Consider the following 23290-nt stretch of genomic DNA (forward strand, 5'->3'; position numbering starts at 1 on the left):
ACCCATGTTTCTAGAATTTCAGGCCAAACTTGGAGCCTTCCTTGACTCCTCCCTTTTTCTCATACCTCACATGGAATCTATCAGTGATACTGTGGGTTGAGTCTTTCAAAACATATTTAGAACCTGATCACTTCTTGCTATTTCTGCTGCTACTGCCTTAGTCCCAGCCAGCATCATTTCTTGTCTGGACCATCGCAAAATCCTTTGTGTGTGTGTGTGTGTGTGTGTGTGTGTGTTTGTGTGTGTGTGAGTTGGTCAGTCGTATCTGACTCTTTGTGACCTTGTGAACAGTAGCCCGCCATGCTCCTCTATTCATAGGATTTTCTAGGCAAGAATAGGAGTTGGTTGCCATTTCCTTTTTTTTTTTTACAAATATTTTGTTTATTTTAATGAAGCTGGTACAGACACTGTCCATTTAAAACCCATATCCCAGGCCAAAAAGTACAAATAAAGTCAAAAAGAGCAGTGTTCTGTTGTATACACTTCTGCATGAATAACTTTAACTGCTAATGAAAATTAGATCTTTTCTGGGATCTTCTGACAAGACTTTTCTTTCATCTTAAAATGCTTCTCTTCAGTGAAGCCATCTTTGGAGTTAGTCATTATTCTCTGTCATTTTGACTCCAACTGGATATTCCTCTTCTTTTGGTCCAGACCCTCAGATTTTAAAAGTAGCTTCAAGTTAAGGAAAGGTCATTTTTCCACAGTTCTATTTTCCGAAAAACTTCCATCTCCCACTGAAAGTCATAGTCCAGGAGTGAAGCAATCACATGCTAGAACTTCAGGGCCAATTGGAAAGTCATTAAGAACACTTGCATTAGTTGATCTTATTTATCACAAGCCTGCAAATGCACAGTCCTGGAAAAGGCGGGCTCTCTATGCACACATGTAATTTTTAAAAAGGAGAGAGTGATATGAAGGGGGCTGAGGTTTGATCACCAAAAATCAGCACAATGAAAAGAAACAATAATGAATAATGGACACTAGAATTCAAATTACCAGATGTTTTAAAGAGATGGGGTGCCAGTTTTCAATTATGTTTTGAACACCACATTACAAAAGAACTATTTTTAAAAATAAAAAAGGATTAAGGGGAAAGAAAAAAAAATAAAAAGAATATCTAAACCGTTGAATGACCCCCTGTTTGTTCCTGATAAACTTCAATGACATCTTCTTCCTCCATTCCCAGTTCTTTTGGAGTGTGATTATCAGCAATTCTCTGACCTTCAAAGAGAAACCTGAGTGAATTCATGGGAACTCCCTGTCTTTGACAGTATGATTCTTTGAGTTTCTTGAGATGTGTCGTCATTTTCACTTTGAAGTGAATCTCACTGCTATCCTGTCCAATGACTTTGAGTTTAATATATTCTCCTTCCTTCTTATCCCCCAAGTCCTCGGTTGAAGGTTTTGCTTCCTGGTCAGACATGGTGACGGTGGTTTCCCCCGGGGTCTCCGCACACCAGGGGCCTCGGGTAGGTAGAACCTCGCTCCGGGGTTTACAAATCCGTCTCTCTACCCGACAGCACAACACCGCGGCTCTGCCATTTCCTTTTTCTTCTCCAGGGGATCTTCCCAACTCAGGGATTGAACCTGGGTCTCCTGCACTGCAGGCAAATTCTTTACTGTTTGAGCCACTACGAAAGTCCCAAATCCATTAAATGTGTAAATCAGATCAGGTCATGCATCTGCTTGAAGCCTGCCCATGGCTTTTTATATTGTTTGACGTAAAAGCAAAGTCTTTAGAATCACTTAGAAGATTCTACAGGAGCTGGCTTCTTCCCCGTTACCTCTCTGAACTTAACCCTACCATTCTCTCCCTTGATTACTCAGCTTCAGCCATATGGCCTGCTTGCTGTTTCTCAGACATGCCAAGGTAACTCCCAGAGGGCCTTTGCTGTTCCCTCTAACTGGAATGTTCTTTCCCCACAGAGGCTTACTCACTTGCTTCCCTCAGGCCTCTGTGCAAATGATACTACCAGTGACATTTCCTCGACTATCTCATTTAAAAATTGCCATTTTCTGCATGTTTTTTTTTTATCACTTCCCATTGCTCTATTTTTCTCCACAGCACTTCTTTTTTCTGATATATTAATATCTGCTTGCTTGTTCATTATCTCTCTCCACCACTAGAATGTAAACTTCAGGAATACAGGGATTTTATTTGTCACTGCTCTATCCCCAGTACCTACCCCAGTGCCTGGCACATGATAGATGCTCAGTAAGTATCTGTGAAACAAAAAAGAATGTATATCTTTCAATGGAAAAGACCCATACCTTTTATCAGATTAAAAGGGGCCTGAGACCCAAAATGGTTAATAATCAATCACTATGTGTTAGTTGCTCAGTCATGTCTGACTCTTTGCAATGCATGGGCTGTAGCCTGCCAGGCTCCTTTGTCCCTGAGATTCTCCAGGCAAGAATACTGGAGTGGGTAGCCGTTCCCTTCTCCAGGGGATCTTCCCAACCCAGGGATCCAACCTAAATCTCCTGCATTACAGGCAGATTCTTTATCATCTGAGCCACCAGGTAAGCCCCAATAATCGCTATCCCGAGTCTAAATCTGCCTTCCTGAAACGTATACCCATTAGGCCTAGTTGAGCTATTTGGAGCCTGGTACAGATGGGACAGGCTACAGATGTTTGCCAAGTGAATGAAAGTATAAGACAAAATAAGTCTACTCCCTCTTCTTTGTGCTAGCTTTTGGTTGGCTTGGAGAAAGTCATCATGTCCTTCTAAATCATCTCTTCTGCAATGCAAAAACTCTTAATTTGTCATGGTTTCCAAACCCACCTTCTTTGCTCTCCCCTGGACAAGCTCTGATATGGATGTTCTCCTCCACATGTCTTCAGTGGCAAGCAGATAATTTTTAAAAACTGAGGTAGACCAGTTGTGAGACAATGGCAAGTAGTGGGACCTGTGAAGTCCATGCAGTTGTCTAAAGATATTCACATTCAAACTCAAGACAAAGTACATTTACAGGTCAATTTTGTCCCATCAGCTGACAGTTTGCAAATCTATTTGGAACTCATACAGTCTGTCAACACTCCCTTCACATTTTCCTCACTCCATGACCTCACCTTTGTCCTCCCTCATAAGCCCAACTATTTAATCACACAAGACTATGCTCTGCTTCTCAAATACCCCTTGTGATTTCTTGCTCTTATTCCTTTACCAATATGCGCTCTCTGCATAAAACGCCTATGTGGAATAGTCGCTATTTGTCTCTCCAGATCTACTGAAAAAAAAAATAGTCTTTATTTTTTAGAGCAATTCTAGGCTCCCAGAAAAATTGAGAGGAACATATAGAGAGTTTCTGGATACCCTCAGTGGATCCACTTTTCACCCTTCTCCATTCTTTGTGTGTACCTCTAGAGGCTGACCTTTGTGGACTGTATTAACTGAGTTTTTTCTCTGAATTCTCACTGGATATGGCCAATAGGAATCATTAACAAGGGATTGGAGGGAATTCCCTGGCAGTCCAGTGGTTAAGACTCCACGTTTCCACTTTAAGGGGCAGGGGTTTGATCCCTGGTCGAGGGATACAAGGCATGGCAAAAAAAAAAAAAAAAACAAAATAAACCCAAGGGAGACCAGAAGCAGATTAAAATCTGAATATTTATTCTCCTATCCCCCTCTCTGTGGAGTGGTAGCAGTTTGGTTGAGTCCTTCTAGAAGAATCTATCATAGGCCACAGACTTTTTTTGGCAGCCATCTTTTATAGCTACAGCTACTCTTTCTGGGTTCTGATAACTGCTCTTTCCTCTTGGCCCTTCAGGTATAAAGATGGTAAAGGCTCCCTGGGCTGTCTCACCATCCTTTCTTGATTTCCCTTAGCCCTGCTCACATGGTTGTAAACAGTCCCATCATTAAACTCCCCTCATGTTTCCTGTTTGAGTATGCTGTTTGTTTCCTACTAGACCCTTGACTGCCACCATGCCCTGGTGTCTATTCGGTGAACTCCACTTTGTTCAGGTCCCAGCTCCCCTGTGAGGCTTCCCTGAGTGCCCTTCCTTCTGAGAAAGTTAGATATTTCCCCAGCTCCTTGAGAACATTTCTTGCAGCACTCTGATTGTTTATGCATGTGTCTCCCATTAGATCTTGAGCTTCTTATGGCAGGGAATGAAGCTTATTCATCATTATTATCTCAGCTCCTGGCCAAGCGCATACTTGGTACATGCTAGTTATCTTTTCTTTTGGAGAGAAAGGGGATGAAGTTGGAGAGGGAATGTTTGGTTTTTTCTTTATTCAAATTATGTATTTTTAAAAGAAATGCCTACCTATTATTTTTTAAATTATAACTAAAGGAAAAAGAGTGAAGTAAAAGTCTATCCCTCATATCCATGCTAGAATTAATCATAGTAATGGTCTGTGGTGGGCATCCTCCCAGTACCTTTTCTGTGTACAAAAATGTACATATTTATATATACACAATATACACACCCATCTCTGTTTCATGCTTTTTTTCACTTAACAATGCAACAGTCTGTATTCTGTGTCAGCTCATATAGGTATGCAGACCTACTTCATTATTTTTTATAGCTGAATTGTATTCCATTTGAAAAATATATCATAATTTATTTAACAAATCCCATATTATTGGACAGTTAGTTATCTAATATTGGTCCCTATTAGAAGCAATGATTCTCAAAACACAGGGATACACTGAATAAAATTTAACCACAAAATATATAGCTGAACTCAAGAAGCAAGAAAGGAAAACTTCCAGATTCCAGAAACAAAAGTAGAACTCAAAACCCTAGCAATGAACACAAATTGAAGTGTTACAACTCACAGGGATAATGGAACCAGAAAAGCACCTTGGAGGCTGAGGTTTGGGGTCCTCTAAAGGGCTTGGAATTGACTTAGACCTGTGCTTCCTGCACAAAACAAGGAGCAGTGGAGACCTGCCTCATCTATGAATTGAAACCACCTTTGTCAATTAGGCAGATGCACAATAATAACAAATCTTGATCAGTACACACAGTGTGCCAGGTACTGTTCTATATATTTTGCATATGTTAATTTCTTTAATCCTCATAAAACTCCATTAAGGGAGGTACTGTTTTAGCCCCCATTTTACAAATAAGGGAGACAATGTTTAAGTATTAATAAATTGCTTAAGGTCACACTGCTGGGAAGTAGTAGGTATAAGATTCAGACCCAGGTATCCTGATTCCAGGATCCATAGTCTTTATTATGCTATACTATTTCACTACAAATGAGATGTAGGCCATCTTCTGTAGGACAGGGGTGAAAATAAACTCATCTCTAAGAAGTTTAAAACATTTAAACCTGAGCTACACACTATGAGAGCCAAATTGATAGTACCCATGTATTTAAGAAACCCTGAGCTGAGACCTTTACATAAAAACTTTTCCAGAACTGGGAATGCCATAGAACTCTGGCAGGGGCAAGTTAAAAACTGCCCACAGGGCCACCTCTTCAACTCAGAGTAAGATCCTCACAGCATGTAGCTCCTGTAGAAGATAAGCTCACATAGAAAATTATAAAGCACATGAAGAAGCCCATTACAATGAAAGTTAGTCAATATACACAAGAAATGGGAGAATTCAATTCCAAGGAATTATGGACAATACAGCAATCCAAAAAGACTTCAAAATATTGTATATTTAAAGGTTTTAAGAGGAAAAAACTCCAGAATACATATATATATATATATATTTACATCATATATAATATGGTATATGTTATATATGGACTTTCCTGGTGGCTCAGATGGTAAAGAATATGCTTGCAATGTGGGAGACCTGGGTCCGATCCCTGAGTTGGGAAGAATATATGTATGTGTGAGTGTATATATATATTCCATCAAAGAATGGATGGAATAAATATATATATAAGGGATTCCTTGGTGGCTCAGACGGTAAAGAATCTGCCCATGATGCAGGAGACCCAGGTTCGATCCTTGGTGTGGGAAGATCCCCTGGAGAAGGAAATGGCTACCCACTGCAGTATCCTTGCCTGGAGAATTCCACGGATAGAGGAGCCTGGCAGGTTACCGTCCACATGGTGGCAAAGAGTTAGACACGACTGAGCGACTAACACTTATGAAAGAAAAGTTCTAGAAATGAAGACTATAGAAAATATGGGATGATCATTGGAAGACATTAGTTCTCATCCCATTGAAACATTACAAATTCAACTGACAGGTTAAGCTACAAATAAGGCATGAGTGAGGGAAGAATTAGTGAAATAAATAAAACTGAGATATTCATAAAATATAGAACAACACTATAAAAATGCTAAACATGAAAGAGAAATTAGAAGATACAGATGATAGAATAAGAAGCTCCACATACATCTAGCAGAAATACCAAAAAACAGGAAGAAGTAATGTTTGAAGAGAAATGGCTGTGAATTTCTCAGAACTCCTAAGACACAAGTCCTCAAGTGAAAATCCTGTACCTAATCCTAAACAGAATAAATGAAGACAAATTGATAACTTCTAGATGCATCATGATGGAACTTCAGGACATCAAGGATAAAAGGAAAATCTCAAAACTTACTAGAGACAAATAACACTGCATGGTATTTCTGTGGGATAAATTATTAAAGGTGGAATTTCTGGAACAGAGGATAAGCACTTTGAAAAGAGATGGATGTGTTTGAAATGAATGAGTGAGTGAATTAATGAGCCAGTGGAGGCATTATTTCTCTCAATCTAGGCATGATGTTTCCTTTAGAATAGCCTGAGATTGTATCTCCCAGCTATCTATCTATTTATATATTTGCAATTGCATCACTACTATTGATTTATATTGAGCAGGAGGCCAATTAAAATCCCCAGGACTTTTTCAAATGAAGGGCTGTCAAATGAGTCCTTCTCTAGCGTGTACTTAGGCAATTAATTTTGAAAACTCGGATGTAGAACTATTTGGTTGCTGGTGAGATCATCGAGAGCTGCAGTCACTAAAGCAGGCTTCCTATAGGAAGTAAGACTTCAGCTAAGCAGGATTTATTTTATTTTTATTTATTTATTTATTTGGCTGTGCCGGGAGAATTCCACGGATAGAGGAGCCTGGCAGGTTACCGTCCACATGGTGGCAAAGAGTTAGACACGACTGAGCGACTAACACTTATGAAAGAAAAGTTCTAGAATCTAGTTCTTAGATGCGGCATGTGGGATTTTTTAGTTGCAGCATATGGGATCTAGCTCTCTGTCCAGGGAGCGAACCCAGGATTCCTGCATTGGGAGGTTACTGGACCACCAGAGAAGTTCCATAAGTAGGATTTATTTTAGATAGAAGGGATACAAGAGAGCTTCCAGGTTTGTGGGATGGAGCTACCAGGAGTGATGAGGTGCACGAATAAGCCATAGGCTAGGAAATGAGGTTGGGGTGAATGTGGGAAAGTGGGGGGAGTAAAGAGAGTTCAAAGGCAAGGTGGGAATAGATTATGGAGGACCTGGAAAGCCAGGCAGTACGTTTGGACTTGATATTAATTGGGAGCCACTTCAGCATTTTAGAAAGGAAACTATGTTATCTGGCCAGCGAAAGAAACATGAACTCATCATGGAAGGAGTAAGGAGACTGGGCGAAATCATTGCTAACAGGTCATCCAGACAAGTAGTCAAGCTCATGAAACAGGTCAGAGACACTGGGGTGACTTGATGTTGAACCAACAGACTAGTGGAAACTATGTGTAATCAAACCAGCAAGGCTGAAAGTGGTGTTTAGAAAGAACAGTCTTAATAGCAAACTCAACATGCTTTAGAGCTGGATGCAGGAGAGCAAGAGACAGAAGTGGAGAGTGGCATAACTACAAGAATAAGCATTATTAGAGATTCTTATTCTAGTGCCGGCTCTACCTCCTGCTCATCACATGCAGATTATTTAAACATTGAGGTTAGTTTCTTCATCTGCAAATCTAAGTAAGTTCTAGATTCGGGAGTCTAGAGAGTTGTAACCAGTTCTGCTTTACTCACCATGGTATCCCTAAGCCCTAGTATAGGGCCTGGCAGATAGTAGAGCCTCACTAAATAGTGGTTGAATAGATGAATGAATGAGCAAAGGAAGGAAGGAATGAACTAATGCCTGCCCTGCCTGCTTCATGAAGTTATTGTAAGATTCAGATGAGATCAGGGATGGGAAATTATGAAATTAAAAAAAACAATCCTATGGTAAAATACTATGGCTACTACTGAGAAGTTTATTTTTTAAAATTAAATTGGAAGACTGGTTAGAGTACATCAAAGGTAAAATGAATGGTGGGCTAAGGATATCAAGTTTTCTTAGCATGGAAAGTAAGAAGAATAGCAAAAATGTAAGACACTTCAAGCGATTTTCTCAATTTAGGTAAAGAACACATCAGGATCTGTGTTCTGTACTGTGTTCTGTCCTTTGCACTCAGTGTGTTCATGGTAGGGGTAATAATGGTGTTAATTACAGTTAACATTCTTTGACTACGTACAATGTGCTATGTCCTATCGGTCCATTACAAAAACCCTGCAAAAAGGTATTAGGTTGGTACAAAAGTTCTAATGGTAATATTTCCATCCTATACATTTTATTGAAGTACAGTTCACTTACAACATTGTATAGTTTCAAGTGTACAACATAGTGGTTTGATATTTTTATAGATTATTTACCATACAAAGCTATTATAATATTGTTGACAGTTATTACATTATAATAGAATATGTTCTGTGTGTTGTACATTGTGTCCCTGTGACTTATTTCTTTATAACTGGTAGTTTGTACCCCTTAGTCCATTTCACCTATTTCATCCATCTCTTTACCCCCTCCCCATTTTAGAGATGAGGAAACTGAGGTTCAGAGAGGTGAAATGACTTGCTTAGAGCCATAATGAGGAGGCTGAAGAGTTAGAAATTTTATCTCAAGTCTGTTTGTCTCTGAAGCCAGTGGGAAGAAGCTGAGAGTAAACAGATTTCTTCACACCATAAGGATGTCCTCGCTAGGGGACAGAGGAGTCCAACGATGGAATGGACTGCCTCCTGAGCTAATGAGTTTCTCTTCATTGGAAGCAGAATTACCACCTAATTTGCTGGGCCCAGCACAAAATGAAATAGCCATATGCCCATGAAGTAAGCTCTGACTGGAAGTCTTCAAGCACGAGTGAGAGAGCCTCTAGACAGGGATGTTAGAGAGAAGAGTCGACAGGAGCTGAGACACTGGAAAAGATGACCTTAATCTGAGATTCTATTTTCCCAAATGGATTAGGGGAGCTTCCTGAGGTTGTTGGCTGACATGATAACTCAAAGGCCTTCAGATGAGGGAGAATTCTGCAGAGTAATGCAGAGATCCATGGTGCTGTGATCATCTGGGGTACCAAAAAACATGGTCTGCCCTGTCAGGAAGCATGAACATTCAGGAGAAACCAAAAAAGAAACCCTTTAAGGGGATTAAGAGGCACAAACCTGCAGTCACAAAATAAATAAGCCCTGGGGATGTAACATACAGCATAAGGTACATGGGCAATAATATTGTAGTAACTTGGTACAGAGACAGATGGCTACTGTACTTATTGTGGTGATCATTTCATAATGAATGCAAACATCAAATCACTGTGTAGTATGCCTGAAACTAAGATAACAGTATACATCAACAATACTTCAACTGAAAACAAACAAACCTCTTTTAGTAGTGGTGAGACATCATAGAAAGGGTCAGATGTGGGTTCAAATTCTCGCTCTGCCACTTCCTAGCTAGTGTATGCCTTTCAACAGTCACTTGAAACTCTGACACTGTTCTCTCACCTACAATATGACCGTAGTGCCTTCCTTGCTGGTTGTGGTGAGATTCCATTGAGATGATTCAAGTCAAGTGCATCTGGCACTTGAGAAATCCGCAATGAATATTAGTCATTATTTTTTTCTGTTACTGAAGGAGGTATGAGATTTGGTCATTTGCTTCTCCTTGAGCTCAGTAGATAAGTCTTTCAGATCCCACCTCGGGACACAGAAACTCCTTCCCACTTGGATCTTCCTAATCACGACCTGATCCTGGCAGTGGGCTATGGGTGAATGTAGAACAGAGCTGCTAGTGGACAGCAGTAATGAACCTTCAAGGGAAATAACACTCTCAAGGTTTTCCCTCACCCTGAAGATATTCCATTACAGAAGACAGCTATTTAAACCCCATCTTGAAATCCTGCCAGGAGAATGTTTCACCTACGCTGACTTTTTACAGGATCAGTAAGAATAAAATTCACTCCTGCCAGGCAAACTATATGTTAACCACTTGGGAGAGGAAGAACCTTAATACCTCTCTATTTGCCTGTAAGACCTCTGTCCACCTCTTCATAATTCTTTGAAACAGCCGGCATAGCAGAGCACAGATGCCCAGAGTTTTCTAGGAACTTCCTTGTGCCTTACGTGGTACAGAAAGAATGGAATGAAAACTAAGGGAACATTGCAGCAAGTCACTGAATAGCTTGGCTTCTTTTTTGTTTTTCTTTTAAACAACACCCAAAAGCAAACCATTAATCGACTGGGCAAAAGGCTGGAACTATTATATACTAATCCCCATCCCTCTGTGTCCATGTGCTGCAGAGTATTTTCTTACTCAGGACAGGTGGAACATTCCTTTTGCTTCTGTTTGAAAAAATGCTTTTCATTTGGCCTTGGGCTCATCTGATAGCTTCCCTTTCCACTAGATTACATAAGTCATATATCATCATCAATTTTGATTTGTACAGGGAGTCTGGATTTGAATATCTACCCTCACCTCCAGTATCTCTCCATTTTGGTCCTTTCGTTCAGGAGCCTGGCTACCTTGTGGACATTCATTTTGAAATCTGACATACTTATCCTGTCCAGTTTCTTCTGCCACGGTGTGGTACAGTTTGTTGCCCATAGATATGAAATATGTCCATTATGACTTATCTTTGGGAGGTGGGGGAAGTCCTTAATGTTGGAGAGAGAAACAGAGTGGGTTGTGGAAGTTCACTGAATGTTTATTTAACTGATGGCCCTACTCTTTCACATCCCTTCCCTGCCTCCCATTCCCTGGACTACTACCTTAGCTCAGTTCTTTTTCCCTTTCTCCTGGACAGTGGTGATAGCCTTCTAACCAGGTCCTCCAGGTCCAGCTTCATCCTCTTCAAATGATCCTAAACATAGCTGCCAGTCATCTCTATAAGCCTCAGCCCTTGGCTAATGATCTTTAGTGACCACCCCTTTACCTACTGGGTAACGTGCAAACTCCTCATCCTGGCACTCAAGGCTCTCCACAGAATATGTGCTCACCGATCTTCCTTTCCAGCCTTCTCTGCCCTTCCTCATTTGCACACAGCTTTGGTTTCAGCCAAACCTGACCACTTATTGTTTCTAGAGCACACCCTCTGCTCTCCCACTTCAGTGTTTCTCCCACTCCCCTCCACCAAATTCTCTATTCACAATCTTATTCATTCTTTAGTGCCCATGTCAAATGCCTCCTACTTTATGAAGCCTTTCCAGGATCCTTCAGCTGGATGTGAACTTTCTTTTCTGTGGACTTCTACAGCATTTAGAATTTCTTTTAAGACACTCATCATATGATGCCTATTATGGTTATAGGTATTATAATAATTACTTAGCGTTTTGAGTGCTTACTATGTGACAGATACTGTAGGCATTATATTTTAGGTATTATATATATTGTTGTTGTTCAGTTGCTAAGTTGTGTCCAACCCTTTGCAACCCCATGGACTATAGCCCACTAGGCTCCTTTGTCCATGGGATTTTCCAGGCAAGAATATTGGAATGGGTTGCCTTTTCCTCCTCCAGGGAATCTTCCCAAACTAGGGATTGAACCAACGTCTCCTTTATTGGCAGGTGGATTCTTTACCACTGTGCCACCTGGGAAGGCCATTATATATATTCAGTTCAGTTCAGTCACTCAGTCATGTCCGACTCTTTGTGACACCATGAACTACAGTAGCCAGGCCTCCCTGTCCATCACCAACTCCTGGAGTCCACTCAAACCCATGTCCATTGAGCTGGTGATGCCATGTACCCATCTCATCCTCTGTCATCCCCTTCTCCTCCTGCCCTCAATCTTTCCCAGCATCAGGGTCTTTTCAAATGAGTCAGCTGTTAGCATCAGGTGGCCAAAATATTGGAGTTTCAGCTTCAACATCAGTCCTTTCAATGAACACTCAGGACTGATCTCCTTTAGGATGGACTGGCTGGATCTCCTTACAGTCCAAGGGACTCTCAAGAGTCTTCTCCAACACCACACTTCAAAAGCATCAATTCTTCGGCGCTCAGGATTCCTCACAGTCCAACTCTCACATCCATACATGACCACTGGAAAAACCATAGCCTTGACTAGATGGACCTTTGTTGACAAAGTAATGTCTCTGCTTTCTAATATGCTATCTAGGTTGGTCATAACTTTCCTTCCAAGGAGTAAGCGTCTTTTAATTTCATGGCTGCAGTCACCATCTGCAGTGATTTTGGAGCCCCCCAAAATAAAGTCTGACACTGTTTCCCCATCTATTTGTCATGAAGTGATGGGACTGGATGCCATGATATTTGTTTCCTGAATGTTGAGCTTTAAGCCAAATTTTTTACTCTCCTCTTTCACTTTCATCAAGAGGCTCTTTAGTTCTTCTTCACTTTCTGCCATAAGGATGGTGTCCTCTGCATATCTGGGGTTATTGATATTTCTCCTGGCAGTCTTGATTCCAGCTTGTGCTTCCTCCAGCCCAGTGTTTCTCATGATGTACTCTGCATATAAGTTAAGTAAGCAAGGTGACAACATACAGCCTTGATGTACTCCTTTTCCTATTTGGAACCAGTCTGTTGTTCCATGTCCAGTTCTAACTGTTGCTTCCTGACCTGTTTTTCTGGAACTCTCTTCCTTTTTCCATGACTTTACTAGCATGTGAGATGAGTGCAATTGTGTGGTGGTTTGAGCATTCTTTGGCATTGCCTTTCTTTGGGATTGGAATAAAAACTGACCATTTCCAGTCCTGTGGCCACTGCTGAGTTTACCAAATTTGCTGGCATATGGAGTGCAGCACTTTCACAGCATCGTCTTTCAGGATTTGAAATAGCTCAGGTGGAATTCCATCACCTCCACTAGCTTTGTTCGTAATGATGCTTCCTAAGGCCCACTTGACTTCACATTCCAGGATGCCTGGCTCTAGGTGAGTGATCACACCATTATCTGGGTCATGAAGATGTTTTTTGTACAGTTCTTCTGTGTATTCTTGCCACCTCTCAATATCTTCTGTTTCTGTTAGGTCCCTACCATTTCTGTCTTTTATCGAGCCCTTCTTATATATATTAAAAGTTCTCAAATTTTTTGGCTGCAGGACCTTTAGATGATTAACAATTATTGAGGACCTCAAACAATGTTTATTTGGTTTATATCTGTCAATATTTACCTCATTAGAAATTGAAACTGAGAAATTTTGAAAAATTGTTTATCAGTGTATTAAAAAAGTAGTAAACCCATTGCTTATGTTAATATACCAATCTTTTTAATGAGAAATGACTACATTTTCAAAAGCCAAACAAATTCAGTGAGAAAAATAGCATTATTTTTCATTTTACAAATCTTTTAAACACCTAGATCAATAGAAGCTAGCTAGATTCTCATATCTGCTTTTGTATTCAATCAACAGATCATATAACACATCATATAGTCTCTGGAAAACTCCACTGTACACTTGTGAGAAGATGAGAATGCCAAAAGTAACATGCGACTGAGTATTTTTATGAAAATAGTTTTGACCTCACAGATATCCAGGAGTTCCTGACCTTTGAGAACTGTTTGTTGTCATTAAAGAGCTAACATATATGAAGTGGTTAGAATAGTGCCTGACACACAATAAGCAGTATATAAGTGTTTGCTATTATTATCTTCCTGATCTTTGCAGTCCTCCCCCAACATGAGGTAGGTTTCATTATCCCCATTTTGCAGGTGGGAAAACCAAGGCATAGAGAAGTTAAATAACTTCCCCAAGGTTACGCAGGAAGTAACAGGCAGAGGCAGAACCTGGATTTGAACTCACTAAGTCTTTCCTCAGCACCTGGGCTCTTAAGCACTTTGCCAGACTGCCTCTTCACCTACTGAGTGAAGGAGTTCAGGGCAAAGGTGATGTGTTTTCATATCTATATCCCCAAGATCTGATTCTGATCCACTGAACCTTGAGTAATCCTGGCATTTTTGAATGGCTGTTGGAAAGCAGTCTCTAAAAGTTAAATCTTGAGGGTGTTGAAACTGACCCTGAGGGTCTATGGAAGGTCAGAAAGTTAGAGGAGAAATCCATGCACTTTGGAATAAGACAGACATGGATGGTTTCCAGCATCAGTTCTCTCACTGCCTAGTTGTGTTATCTTAGTCTGGTTTTTAATCTATTTTAACCTCAGTTTTGTCTTCTGTATGGTGATAATAAACTTTCTCATAAGTTGTTATAGAGATTAAATGTGATAATGTATGTAAAGCACCTGATACATAATAGATGCTAAGTAGCAGTTAGCTTGCTTTATTCTTCTTTAGATCTCACTAGTATGTAACCTCCAGGAAGGCAAGGGATTTTTGTCTGTTTCGGTCACTGCTATATTGCGGGAGCTCACAACCGTGCCTGGTCCACAGTAGGTGCTCAATAAATGAATGGATGGTTCTATCTGAGTCAGCATAGCACAGAATACATAGCAGGAGGCTCAATATTATGCTAAATTTATTGAATTGAATCGTGGTGCTGATTGGAGCAATTTCATTTCCATCGATAACTGCTTGTGAAGACCCCAGGGTGGAGATGATTATGTCTCCAACTGCCCGTCAGCTGCCAGTTGGGCGTGCCCTGGAGGCTGCCCAATTCCCTTCTGTGAATTGTTCTCCAAGAAGACACATTGGAGTGGTCCTTAGAGACACTGACTCGGTGGCTGGGTGCCTCCCACAGCTGGCTCTGCCAATCTGCCAGAGCATCACTTTTCTTAAGAGCAAGCACAGCTTCTTCGCATCCCCTGCTCACTCTGGCTCTCTGTTCCTGTCACTTTGCTCACCACTCAAATGACATTTTGAGCCCCTCACTGGTTTTCTCTTAACAATAGGACTGCTCTTTCACAGTACTCTGTATCACACCACCTCCATACCCTTTTCACTGCACCTTCGAATTGTTCTCTAGTGTTGATTCTTGATTGCCTTCCATTTCTCTGAGAGCTTTCAGGGAGAGACTTTCCATGGTCTACTTTCTTAGTAAATGGTTTAGTGAGATTCTGATTTTCATCTGATGTTAATTCTCAGTTGAAAGACAAAGCCAAAAAGAGGATCTGCTTTCAGCTGTTCTTTTAAATTACAAGTCACGGAAGTCTTCTGTCAGGTTACCGCCTCTCTGTCAACAGATTCTTCACTTTCTCTTAGTGATGACTTGTGGCTTGAGAACTAGAGAACACTGTAGCCCACCATGGCTTTCTGCACAGTCCTCTTTTGCTCCTTTGGGTCCACTCTGGGCCTCCCTTTGAGTGACCCAACTTCCCTGGCATCCGATTTACTTATTTTGAAAATAAGTCTTCTTTCCTCAACTTCCTCTGAAATGTAACTGCTGAAGTAAATAACCCCACCCCACTGCCCCACAACACATATATATTCTCTCTGTCACACACATGCATGTACACATGTTTGAACATGGGCACATACAGACACACTCTTGACATATTATTGTTCATTTAAATAGACTGTCTGATATTGATGAATCACAATTCAAGAATTTCTAATACAAAATGCATGGATGGCTTTGGGTGGTCTGTGAAGCCCGTGAAACATATCCATTTGATAACTTATTGAGCATCTACTATATGATAGATATTGTGGTAGATGTAGGTAAACATATATAATATATTCCTCACTCTAAGTTTGAGGATAAATTATTATGATCCACACTTACTGATGAAGACTTTTTTTCTCAGTGAGGGAACATGACTGGCCCACGATCATGCAATCAGGGCTTCCCTGGTGATCCAGTGATTTAGATGCCATGATTCCAATGCAAGGGGTGTGGGTTTGATCCCTGGTCTGGGAACTAAGATCCCACATGCCATCTGGCCAAGGGGAAAAAAGAAAAGAAGGCACCAAGATCATGCAGTCAGCAAGTGGTAAATCTGAGTTGGAAAGCCAGGTTGATTCCTTATCATCATCAGCTTGCAGGCACAAAGGAGCAGTTGATAGCAGTCGATGTTTCAAAAGATGAGACTGGGGCAAGGTAAGAAAGCTAGAATGAATAATATGACTAGAAGTACTGAAACAAACATGGGAAAGTGTAGCTCCATGTACAAGAGTAGTAAGAGTTAAGGTTGTCAAATTATGTTGGGGACAGAACATACAAGCTTTAGAAATTTGAACTTCTTTCCACCAACCTTATGAAGCAATGGCAGATTTTGGAGTCAGACAATAGTATAATCAGAGGTCCTTTAGGAAGATTAATCTGATTCAGGTCTGAATTCACGCCTCCTCTATGCTGTTGATAGTATTTTTTTTTAGAAAAATCCTTTGCCAAGAATTATGTAGTCCATACCTGTGCTTTGGTTAGAATGCTCTCTTTGTTTTTAAATACTGTAGCAAAAATTCAGAAGGCTATGTGGGAAAAACAGAGACAGAAGAAACGAACCACATGCAAACACAAGATAATTACACACAAGTCTGGGAAGAAAGAGCACAGTGGGTCATGATGAACTTTATGGAACAGAGTGTGAGTAAGCAGTGTACCAATCATAAAGGAAAGAAACAGCAACCAAAACACCACCAGCAACAACAAGAAACAAAGGCCACCAGGGTCTGGGAGACACGGGTGAGGGTGGCAGAAATGGCACTTTTAGACTTTCTGATTTCTTTTCTTCAAAGAGCAGAAAAGAAACTACAAAGAAGGCAAGGGAGAACCATGGAGTTGAGCGCTAGACTAAATGAGAAAAATAGAAAAGAAATAAGAAGGAAGGGTATAACCTGTAGCTAGTTTGGTATGTCAGCCCACTGAGACAACCAATGCAAGCTCACTGGCATTAGATGGACATATTGAAGGTAGATAAGTGTTGTAAACAACTCTTCTGCTGGTAATTAGTTTGTCAAATTAGTTAGCTATCTCCTAGAGTCCTCGCTCCTCTATATTCAATTGGTCACCAAGATGTTATATGTCTACCTCAGAAGGCTGTCCTGCCTCAATGCCCTTCTCCTGACTCCCGCTGACAGGGCCACTGTGTTAATTAAATTCCATATCTTCTCTGATCTGGGCCATTAGTCTCTTCCTCCCTCTAGTTCAGGCTTTAATCTGTCTCAAGACTGAGCTTTCTAATACTTCCCTGCTTATCAACTTTCTGTGGTGGACCATTGCCTATGGGACACAGCAGAATTCCCTCAGTTTTGCACAATGACTTGGTAAAGAACCAAAGGATTCCCCCAGACTAATAGATGAAGGGACAACTAAGGAACTATGTCTGGGATGAGAAACTCTTGAAACAAGCCAACTAACAGCTTTTCCCTCCAGATATCAGATCATCTTTCTTTCTAGTATGTGTGTATAGGGTGAGTGTGTGTTGAGTAACTTCTGCTTGCACGCAGCTTAATGGTAGGTTGGAGAAAGGTATCTGTCTGTCTGTCTCTCTCAAATGAATCTGAGGCAGATATCCTTGTTACAGTCTCCTTTCCCACCAGGGCTCATGTCCTTTCCAGAGAGTATACTCTTCCAACCTTCCTGCCCCGAAGAACTCTTATCCTTGCTTAGCAAAACTCATTTCCCAAGCTTGGAGAAAGGAAAGGACTCTTCAAAAAATCAGGGGTGAATTCAAAAGGGGGAGAATCTCCCAGTAGACATCATATTGGAGGTCATTTTTTGATATCAGTTCTACTGTGTACAAGGCCCTTCCCTCTCTGATTACTTAGCTCACTTCTCCAGTCTCATCTTCCACTTTCACTGCTGCTCCCACCCTTTCATAATCCTGACATATTCTAGATACTAGTCATGCTGAACTTTTCAACATTCCTCAGATAAACTAGGCCTTCACAGAAGTTCATGCACATGTTGTTCCCTCTGCCCAGAACACCCTTACTCCTCTTATCTCACCAGTAAATTCCTACCCTCCTTTAAGACACTGCACAACTATTTCATCCTGTGGGAAACCTCTCTCGACTGCCCCAGATAGAATTCATGACCTTCTCCTTTGGGTTCCCATAGCATTTTTTTTCCAGCCCTTATTATAGCACCATACTTTTCATGGAAATTCAATGTAATGAATAGAAGGCTAGGCTCTGGAGGCATACTGCCTGGTTTTGAGTCCTGATAGTGCTACATATGCTGCTATGTGATGTTGGGCCAATTACTTCACCTCCTTTTGTCTCACTTTCCTCACCTATAAACTGGAATAAAGGAGATAATACTTACAAAGCCCTGAGAAAAGAGCCTGTCAAATTGTAAATATTGGTAGTTGACATCATGTGTGAGTGTGTGTGCTATGTTGCTTCAGTCTCATCTGACTCTTTGCAACCTTATGGACTGTAGCCCACCAGGCTCCTCTGTCCATGAGATTCTCCAGGCAAGAATACTGGCGTGGGTTGCCATGCCCTCTCCTCCAAGGGATCTCCCCGACCCAGAGATCCAATCCACATCTCTTACGTCTCCTGCATTGTCAGGAGGGTTCTTTACCACTAGCACCACCTGGGAAGCCCCAGTTGACATCGTCATCTCTTCTAATGTTGTATTGTTCCTATATATATAGCATACTTGTATACACAGTATATTTTAATTATTATTCTATTATTCTTATAGCATTTTAAAACTTTTATGTGTTTATAGCTTGACACTCAACCAGTTTATAAGTATTTTGAGGAGAGAAGACTTATATTACCTTCTCCCCCATAGTATTAATGTTAAGTATAACCTCATTAAATATTTGTTGGAGGCAGTATGTTGTCGTGGGAAAAGCATTAGAATCTTGACTCTGTTCTTAGTTGTATGATCTCAATGTCCCCGAGCCTCGGTTTCCTCATCTGTAAAATGAGGATGGTAATAAGTGTACCTACCCCATTGTTATTGTTGTTTAGTCGCCAAGTCATGTCTGATTCTTTGTGACCCTATGGACGGTAGCCCACCAGGCTCTGTCCATGGGATTTCCCAGGCAAAAATACTAGAGTGGATTGCCGTTTCCTTCTGCAGGGGATCTTCCTGACCCAGAGATCAAACCACATCTCTTGCATTGGCAGGTGGATGCTTCACTACTGAGCCACCAAAGAAGCCCACCTACTGCATCAGTTCAGTTCAACCAGTTCAGTCACTCAGTCGTGTCCGACTCTTTGCGACCCCATGAATCGCAGCACACCAGGCCTCCCTGTCCATCACCATCTCCCGGAGTTCACTCAGACTCACGTCCATCGAGTCCATGATGCCATCCAGCCATCTCATCCTCTGTCATCCTCTTCTCCTCCTGCCCCCAATCCCTCCCAGCATCAGAGTCTTTTCCAATGAGTCAACTCTTCACATGAGGTGGCCAAAGGACTGGAGTTTCAGCTTTAGCATCATTGCTTCCAAAGAAATCCCAGGGCTGATCTCCTTCAGAATGGACTGGTTGATCTCCTTGCAGTCCAAGGGACTCTCAAGAGTCTTCTCCAACACCACAGTTCAAAAGCATCAATTCTTCGGTGCTCAGCCTTCTTCACAGTCCAGCTCTCACATCCATACATGACTACTGGAAAAACCATAGCCTTAACTAGATGGACCTTAGTCGGCAAAGTAATGTCTCTGCTTTTGAATATGCTATCTAGGTTGGTCATAACTTTTCTTCCAAAGAGTAAGCGTCTTTTAATTTCATGGCCGCAATCACCATCTGCAGTGATTTTGGAGCCCCAAAAAATAAAGTCTGACACTGTTTCCACTGCATAGGGATGCTTTAAGGATTCAATAAGTCAGCATAGCACATGGTAAACATTCACTAAATGGTTGTTATTATCAACTTTGTATTTCCTTGCATTTATTTTTTTAAAAACTTTTTATTTTATACTAGAGCACAGGCAATTAACAATGTGATAGTTTCAGGTGAACAGCAAAGGGACTCAGCCATACATATACATATATCCATTCTCTCCCAATTGCCTCTCTCATGCAGGCTGCTATATAACATTGAGCAGAGTTCCCTTGCCTTTGGCTTAATAAATACTTGTGCTTGATAAACAGACCTAGCTATCTTCCAGATAGGATTACTCCATATCCTCATAGGAATCAAGAGGAGAATGTGAGTCATCCATTCTGCTTCCTGGGTCACTTTGAACTGGGGCACCATCTCCCAGAAAGCAACAGACATGGCCAACTGATTCACGGTAAAGTCCTTTCTATAAGGTTACCCTAAAACACTCCTTCTGCCCTCATTGGACACAGTCTCTCCCATGCTATGCACAGGTCACATACTCTTCCTATGATGGGCAGAAGAAAGAGTTAAAAATCACAGCAGAGCCAGACAGTCTATACATCCATTCCTGTTGCTTTTTCTTAGGCTTGCATAGGCTTTTCCCTTTTATTTGCTAATTAACTTTCCCTCCACTCTCTTCCAGTGTAGCCCATGCCTGTGCAGACTCTCTTCATCATGGCTCCAGCAGAATAAATGGAGAGATGACAAGCATTGACTATTTGGGTCCAATATAGCACTGCATTGAAGAATGTGACACTCTATCTAGACTGAGATGGCCTGAATCAGAGACCCACCTCCACCACTTAGTGTGAGAGCTCAGGCTAATCACTTAATGTTTGTGTAACTCCAGCTCCCCATCTGTCAAATAGGGACAGTGAAAATACCTTCCTCCTAGGGTCTTGTGAGGATTAAATGGGTTAATACATCTAGGATACTTAGAAGAATGTCACATAATAGGTGCTATATAAATATCAGCTATTATCATAATTTTAACAACTTTGAGGCAAAAATTCTCATACTATAAAACTCCATATCCTCATAGGAATCAAGAGGAGAATGTGAGTCATCCATTCTGCTTCCTGGGTCACTTTGAACTGGGGCACCATCTCCCAGAAAGCAACAGACATGGCCAACTGATTCACGGTAAAGTCCTTTCTGTAAGGTTACCCTAAAACACTCCTTCTGCCCTCATTGGACACAGTCTCTGAATTCACCCACTGAAAGTGTACAGTTCTGTGATTTTCATATAGCTACAGAGCTGGGTAACCATTACCACAATCTAACTTTGTAACCTTTTCATCACCCCAAAAGGAACCCTGTACCCATTAGCAGTCATTTTCATCCCTGATTCCCCTCCTCAGCCCCAAGCAATCACTAGTATATTTGCCCCTTCTGGACATTTTATATAAATGGGCTCATATAATAGGTGATTTTTTGTTGCTAGATTCTCTCACTTAGCATAATTTTGAGGTTCATCTAGGTTATAGCATGTATCAGTACTTCATTGTTTTTTTTTGCCAAATAATATTTCATTGTATGGATATACCATATTTTGCTTATCCATTCATTATTTGATTGACATTTGGGTTATTCTCCACTTTTTGTTATTATGAATAATGCTGCTATCAACGTTCATTTACAAGTTTTTGTGTGATGATATGTTTTCAGCTCTCTTCACTGTATGCCTAGGAGTGGAATTGCTGGGTCATATGGTTTGAGGAATTACCAAACTGTATCCCATAGCAGCTATACCATTTTACATTCCAGCTAGAGGTGGGAATGAGACTTCCAATTTCTCCACATCGTCATCACCACTTGTTATTACCTGTCTTATCTATTAAAGCCATCCTAGAAGGTGTGAAGTGGTATCTCATTGTGATTTTGATTTTCAGTTCCCTGATGGCTAATCATATTATCTCTTCAGTTGCTTATTGGCCATTCTTTTTAAAAATATACTTTTTGTTGGCTTGCAAAGTCATTTTAGTTTTATGTGTACAATATTATACTTTCACTTCTGTATACACTACAGGGTGCTCACCATCAAAGTTTTAGTTTCCATTTGTCATTCTTACATCTTCTTTGGAGAAATGTCTATTCAAATCCTTTGCACATTTAAGATTAAGTTGTCTTCTGATTTTTTATCTATTTTTAAAAATTTATTATTTAATTGGAGGAAAATTGTTTTACAATGTTGTGTTGGTTTCTGCTATACAACCACACAATTCAGCCATAATTATACATATATCACCTCCCTCTTTATTGAGCTTTAATAGTTCTTTATATACAAGTCCTTTGTTATATGTAGGTTTGCATATAATTTCTCTCAAGAAAATGAAAAGCATGATGTCTTTTCACTTTCTTGAAGCTATTGTTATTAAATAGACATTTACAAGTTCACATATGATAAAGAGCACAGACTGCAGAGGAGAAGATGAGATCTAAAAAACCAGCTGAGAGATGCTCTTAGGTACACTACCCTTCTCTACTGTGCTCCTTTGAAATTAAATTCAAAGCATATTAAGCTTCTAGTCTGTTCCAGGCACTGTAAGGAATAAAATCTGGACTCTATCCTCAAAGAGCTTACTAACTTAGAGGGAAGAGAAGATGCAAACTTGTGGAAACTTAAATAATTATAACATGTTTAAATAGCAGTTCAAGACCACAATAGAAAAGATGCCACAAGGCACGGTGTGATTAATTGCCAAATGAATTGCATGGAAAATAATTGCTATGGGAACTCAAAGGAGAGAGAGAGAGAGCACTTGGGGCTGCAGTGGTCAGGGAAAGCTTTAAGGAAGAGGGATATAAGTGCTCTATACTTAACTGCAGCCATGCCTGTGTAATACTAAACAAATACGGGGAGAAAAAAAATATTGACTCTGAAGGGAGGCATCTTAATGATTAAACTGATACCATCATTTAATTTCAACCTCAGCAAAATTCTCCACAATTTCATCTTCCCTATGAAGACTTACATGGCCTCTGTATAGTCCTGAGTTTACCAATTAGCAATACAACAAGCTGCATCTGGCTCACAGATACATTTTGTTTGGTCCAATTAAAAAAAAAAACTGTACAATTAGCTGCAAAAAGTTGTAATGGGCAAGTTTCACATAAAATATGGATTTCTATTTGTTTGGAAAAATCGGAAGACGTGGCAACCCTGGGTCGGAGCATGTATGCTCTAGGAACATGGTTAATTTCACTCCCATGTGCACCTGTGGACTTTTCGGTTTGAGATCTCCTAGATTCTCCTAGGACTTAGACTGAAAGCTATCTTAAGAGTGCATCTTTTTGTTCCCTGCCTTTGGGCATGTATGGTACCATTACCCTTAATTTACAGAATGTCAGTTAAAACCCATAGAAGTTGAGACTTGCCCAAGGTCACAGAACTATTAAGTGAAAGAGGGAGAACTATAACCTACATTTTCT

General features: G+C 40.6%; 1 protein-coding gene across 1 annotated transcript; it reads right to left on the reverse strand.

Annotated features, from left to right (window-relative positions):
* Positions 1–743: 743 nt before the first annotated feature.
* On the reverse strand, positions 744–1528 carry LOC128070106 (small ubiquitin-related modifier 1). The gene has a single exon (XM_052663407.1). It carries the CDS (start codon positions 1424–1426, stop codon positions 1121–1123), a length of 306 nt encoding a protein of 101 aa, XP_052519367.1. The 5' UTR covers positions 1427–1528; the 3' UTR covers positions 744–1120.
* Between the last annotated feature and the right edge of the window lie 21762 nt (positions 1529–23290).

The sequence above is a fragment of the Budorcas taxicolor genome, chromosome X, assembly GCF_023091745.1.
Source record: "Budorcas taxicolor isolate Tak-1 chromosome X, Takin1.1, whole genome shotgun sequence".
Classification (NCBI taxonomy): Eukaryota; Metazoa; Chordata; class Mammalia; order Artiodactyla; family Bovidae; genus Budorcas; species Budorcas taxicolor.